The sequence below is a fragment of the Bactrocera latifrons genome, unplaced genomic scaffold (assembly GCF_001853355.1).
Source record: "Bactrocera latifrons isolate USDA-ARS-PBARC rearing strain unplaced genomic scaffold, ASM185335v1 scaffold_401, whole genome shotgun sequence".
Lineage (NCBI taxonomy): Eukaryota > Metazoa > Arthropoda > Insecta > Diptera > Tephritidae > Bactrocera > Bactrocera latifrons.
The window spans coordinates 89,768-95,767 of NW_017537048.1; the positions used below are offsets into that span (position 1 = coordinate 89,768).

Consider the following 6,000-nt stretch of genomic DNA (forward strand, 5'->3'; position numbering starts at 1 on the left):
GGACTGGTTCGAATTGGGTATAGCACATTATGTTACTACTAACCCAGAAACATTTCTTCACCCAATCTTCTTCATCAGAAGTATACTCAACTTTAATTCATTATTGTGATCAAAGATATGCTATATATACATATATTTGTATATATAGATATATACAAAATTGAATTTAGTACTTTAGAGCTTAATCTGTTCCTCTATTATGTTTTGTCAATATTCTTTAAATAAAAAAAAACGTTTGCAGTACTGAGTAATATTATACAAAAAACAAAGTTACAAAGCCTAGTATAAGGATACATTATTAGTAAATTTTCTAATTCTCGAATTTCTACCCAAAACTTTACTGTTGAGTTTATACTATCACATTGGTATAAATATAATTTACTCCTTTGCATCTTTATGGCAGTTATTTCGTCAGCCTTAAATTTATATATTTCTTGTTCTAAATATTCAAAATATTCCGCTTAATGCATTCTAAGATGTTACTAGGTAAAGGTTGGTGTAATTGTTCTATTAAACTCATAAGAAAACTACAGTAATTTGCCTTTATGATTTTTTCTGTTTTTATGTACACTGCATAGGTAAACAAGTATGTGTAACAAAGCTGGGGTTATACTTCATACAAAGCAGTGAAAAAAATTTTACTGAGTATCTACAAAAAAACTACAATGTAGCGATCAAATTCAGTTTTTAATGTCTGTGAGATTAAAGGGCGATGCTTCTATCTGAAATATCATGCAGCATAGAAATCAAAATTCAACATTCAGCATTAAACAAAATATTTTGTCGTTTCGCATATGTACCTACTGGACAGTGTCCAGTCAGTTCCCTACCATAGCTGGGAAACTTGCTAGTAGCTGCGAAAGTGCTAGTAGTTCAGAGGATCTCTTACGGTTCACTTTGGGCCAAAATTATGGTCCATAGGTCCAGTTAGAGCGCAAGAGGACATCGTCCAACCGATTCGCCGTGGATGAAATTGGTGCCCTCCMTAGCGAGACTTTGCAGTTTCCGGCGATTCTGCTGTGGCCGAGCACCCATAAACGGAATCAAAACACCTGAACTGYCGCTGMTGAGGCATGTACTTAATGTCATCGAGTTCACTAGTCGATCTCAAAGTCAATATCGCTACTCGGCTACCAGAAAGAATGTACACCTCTGAAGCTGCACTTCGGAACAGTATGTCATATGTACCACTACCTTTGACACCCACCTCTGCTTGAAGGACGCTACAATGGTCTGGTACAATCACCTCCAACAACCGATGTTTTCAGTCGGCCCGTCATGTTTAGTTTCTATGTCAGCTTCCAATTCAGGATATGCTCGGAGTACTTCACCCCACTGAATGAAGAATAGAGCGTCACAACGAGGGGAGAATAACCTCCGGGATATCCTATCTCCTAGGAAATAAAATTAGCTCAGTATCTGGATTTATGAATAATCCATTTGTGTCTGCCTACTTACACTTTCAAATACACTTGAGTGAGATCGTAATCGATTTTTAGCAAGTTCCAAAGAAGAAAATATAGTAAATTAGTGGTAGGGACGCGAATTTGCGGGGTGTTATATTTACTTTCCCAAGTGACCGTGTACTTCATATATCCCCCATAAACTCTGATTTATTTATAGTTCTGCTATATGTTCAATCTATTTATTTTTTGTTGCAAAATATTTTTTATTTACATTGTCTATTGATACATTATTATGAATAATTTCCTATTTATACTTGTAATAATTGTATTTAAACGCTAGTTAGTAAATAAATTTTCAATGAATCTTTAAAATTATCAATATTAATCAACTTGAGGCAATGAACAGAAATTTAGTAATTTCATCTCGCTTTTGAAAACGATCCTTCGAAATGCTGATTCTGAAGCTTCCTGCAATTTCCAGTCTCTCTTTCATGTTGCATACAACACACATTTCGACATAAAAAAAAACAATTTTTGGAATTGTACACCATTATTGAATTACTTCACATTTGTTTTCATATTCGCAATATTTTAAACCATTTGGTTTTCATGTGTACGTTCAGTAATTAGATTTTTAAAATTTTAAAATAGATATCAAATTAATATTGTATATATTTTTGAATATTTTTAGATGTCAGGAGATATTCGATCGAGTGATAGTGAAGACGTGTCTGATAGCTCTGAAAACGTAAATATTCCCAATGGAATTGGGGAACTTACAAAAGAAGTTAGCAGTATGAATCGGCCGCGTTAATTATAAGAGAGAAATAATATTTTATTCACATTTGTAAAATGTAAATAAATAGCAAGTTTGATTATTTAATCAAGAAAACCAAAAAAGTTATGTAATAAAAGTGATCATAGAAAAATTTACAAAATGATTTAAACCATTATATCGTCATATACGACGCAATACAACGTATGCAGAAACCTAATACTGAGCTTGAAATTTAACATCAATGATTAGAAAAGCGTTTAGTACTTTTCTTAGTAATGGTTATTTAAAAGTATAATAAACAAACATTATCGTGCTCTTGATAAGTCACGCCAAAGTAAGCAGTCGAGTTGTTCATCTACAAGTAAGTTACGATTTTAAAATTTCAAAAATAATCAATAAAGGTATATAAATGCGCCATTACCTTCATTTCAAATAAGGCCAATATCGGAAAATATATAAAACTATAGTAACTGTCCACGCGATGTATTTAGTGTGTTGCTAACGTAAGTGTACAAGTTTTTCTGTGAGTGAGTTAAAATAACATCGAAATTCGTTTAGAGTAAAAATTATCGTAAAAAAATTAAAAAAAAAAAAACTGTTGGCTGCAACTTAAAAGATGATGTAGTTTAAAAGTAAAAAAAAAAAAGCTCAGTCAAAATTTATCTGTCTGTACATTCACTGTACATTTTCTTATAAGTAATATTTTTTTAATAAACAATATATTATACATACCTATGTATGTGAAAGAAATTCATGAATAAAAAAAACTATAATTTTTTTCATAACTGCTAACTACAGATATTACTAGCTAACAAAGTTTATGCTGGAGAAGCATTTCTTAATCCAAAAAAAACAGCGGAAAAGAGCACATGTTGAGAGCGTAAAAAGCTGAGAGCTAGCGAAATTTATACCAGCAAAAAATAATTCCATACGAAGAAATAGTACTGAGTATTTTCATATTTTTGAATTGTGAAAATTAATTTGAATAAAATTTTATAAAAATGTTATAAAACGTCAAAATGTACATTTCATAGTAAACCGACATTATTTGACGTTGCATACACAAGATGTAAAAAAACTGTAGTAAAACGGCAGCAAAACTTTGCAGTAGTACGTTTTCGAAGTCAGCCAACACATTCACAAATACTACGGAAAATTTAAACGCACACCATGAAATTAATTCTGTAATTTGAATTCACGGTGGTGACAAGTATACCTACAGTTTCTCAATGTAAGGGAAAACCGTCAAATCTATTTGACCCCAACCTTCAAAATTATTAATGATGTACCATAACTACTATCTTAAATGTTATTAGCTAGTAGCGTTGAATATTAAGTCGTAGGGTAGATTCAAAATCGACAGATAAATATTCGTCATTTTGTTACCCAAAAACTTGACAATGATCATCGAAGAGTTTTAGCTTACTAAGACGATTAATATAAATCCCAGCCAATTCGGTAGGTTAAATGAATAAATACATGAATAAATATCTACATAAGCGATCATAAAAAAATTAATAAATGATTGGTGAAAATATGAATAATGAATAGATACATAAATGAGTTCATGATGAATAAATAATGAACAAAGAAATAACATCAACATGTGCCTTTGAAATGAATTTCATGGCTTTAATTTTTTTGAATATTTTTTTGTTAAAATACTGTGATGACGTCTAATAATAATTAATAAATAATAATATGTATTTTATGTTATAGGATTCAAATTTAGCAAGTGTTTCAAGAACAGCTCATGGATCAGCAAAGAAAACCCTTAATTTAAAGACCTATTGGAAAAATTTTTATGCTCGAATCCAGATTAATCGTGCTATAATCGAACATGCACTTCGTGCCCGCAAATCAATGACGTTCGTGAACAACTTGACTTCTACTACGAAGAAAATGACATTGATGAAGTTTGATATAAAAAATGGACAACGCATCGCTGTACCATTCTTAATGTGACAACTGAAACTGACGAATTTCTTGATACCCTCATGAAAGATCTAAGAAAACTTTTACTTCATGACTTCGTGGCCTCAAAACAAAGTAAATATTTCACTGAATTGAAAGAAAATTTGGGTCCAGGTGAAATACTTCTAGTAAAAGATTTTGCAGAAAATTATGCATTCGTCACGACGCTGCTCAAACCTTACACTGGAAGAAGGCTACACTATTTCCAGCGGTAATTTATTATAAAGAACATGGAGTTTTGAAACATTTCTGTTTCAAACATGATTATGTCTCTGTATACATGTTCCAGCAGAAAGAGATCGAATATTAAAAAAAAAGTGCAGTAATTGAAAAAATATTTTACTTCTCTGACGGAGCATCACAACAATTCAAAAATAAAAAGGCTTTCGCGAATTTACGTCATCATTACACAGATTTTCAAATTCAAGCGGAATGGCATTTCTCTGCGATTGCCCATGGAAAAGGAATAGCAGTGTAAAGCGGCTTGCAACAAGAGCAAGTCTTCAAAGAGGAAATCAGCAGCCAATTTTTACAGCAGAAGACTTGTATGGGTGGGCACGAACTTCAATAAAAAAAAATTGATTTTTTTTTCTGAGTAGAGATATTTATGAAAATAAAAAGCAATTTCTTGAGAATCGATTTTCAAAAGCTTTGACTATAAAATCACACAATGTTTCCACGCCGTCATTCTTTCAGCTGTTAAGAAGATTTTTTCAATGTGAAAACTTTCTTAAGCTCATTACCTGTTCAAGAATTGAAAATTGTCAAATAATGTGTATGAAAAATTAATATTCCATTCCAAAACATTATTTATCGCCTACAATGTTCTGTAAGTTTTAAAAATATAATAAACAAATTTTTCGTTACCCACACAAATGCTTTTTTCCTCCCTGACAAGTATAGCTTTAGGAATTAATAGAATGCGCCGTATAGCGTCAGCTTTGAATTTTTTTTTACTGTTCATGTTCCATATTTTTGAACACTGATTCTTATGTAAAATTGAGCGAGGAATCGAATGGGAATGTCAATTTTGAAAAAAAAAAAAAAAAAATGGTGGAAAAGCACAAAAAACGGGGTTTTTGGAAATAAAATGTTTTTTTTGGATTTTGAAATTTTTTTTTTGATTTTGAAAATATTTTTATTAGAAAGCTGAGATTTTTTTACATAAAATTGGATAATTACAAAACTTTTTTCCCTAAATTTTCAGGTCGTTAAAAAATAAAAGAAATAGTAATTTTTTTGTTTGATCGGAATTTGAATTGCGCGCCAAAAAAACAGTGGAGCACTTTTGACCATTAAAAAGTTAAAAGATATTTTATGATATTTTATAATATGATAATCTAAAATTTGGTCAAAATCGGAAAACTACGGGTATGTAGATTAGTAGTAAGGACGTGAACTTGCGGGGTGTTATATTTACTTTCCGAAGTGCCCATGTACTTCATATATTCCAAGGACGTTGTATTTTGTCGTAGAAGGCTCTCATAAACTCTGACTTATATATAGCAAGTTCTGCTTTATACGATGTCCAATCTACATTAAGTCTGCCTTTACAAGCCTTACTGAGCAGTTTTCTACTTGAAGAATTCATTTCCAACAGCCATGACTTAAGTCGTATTTTTGAAGATCTTTAAGGTTTACTAATCAAACCTGCTCTGTCCATGTAAAACTAAGATATATGTATGTGATCAGAGAAGGAAGGATTTAAGAACACTCCAAAAAAAAATAATAAAATAAAGAAAAACTAAATTAATCCCTGGGGATTTCTATACCGCTATAGTACCTTCGACTTAATTCATAAGTTATAATATACGATGTAATTTAATGTATACCTTAGCCGCC

General features: G+C 31.2%; 1 protein-coding gene across 2 annotated transcripts in view; it reads left to right on the forward strand.

Annotated features, from left to right (window-relative positions):
• LOC108972535 (ceramide synthase 6) overlaps positions 1–4,969 on the forward strand; it is a 77,866-nt gene extending 72,897 nt beyond the window's left edge. Inside the window, exons 7-8 of one of the 2 annotated variants that reach the window (XR_001993639.1) lie at positions 2,098–2,545; positions 3,904–4,969. Coding sequence is in view for 1 of the 2 variants with exons in the window: in XM_018939163.1 (XP_018794708.1) it covers positions 2,098–2,220 (123 nt within the window). In the remaining variant the exon portion in view is untranslated. Of the gene's footprint in view, positions 1–2,097; positions 2,847–3,903 lie in introns of those variants that run through there. The other variant, XM_018939163.1, reaches the window with a different exon arrangement.
• The last annotated feature ends 1,031 nt before the right edge of the window (positions 4,970–6,000 follow it).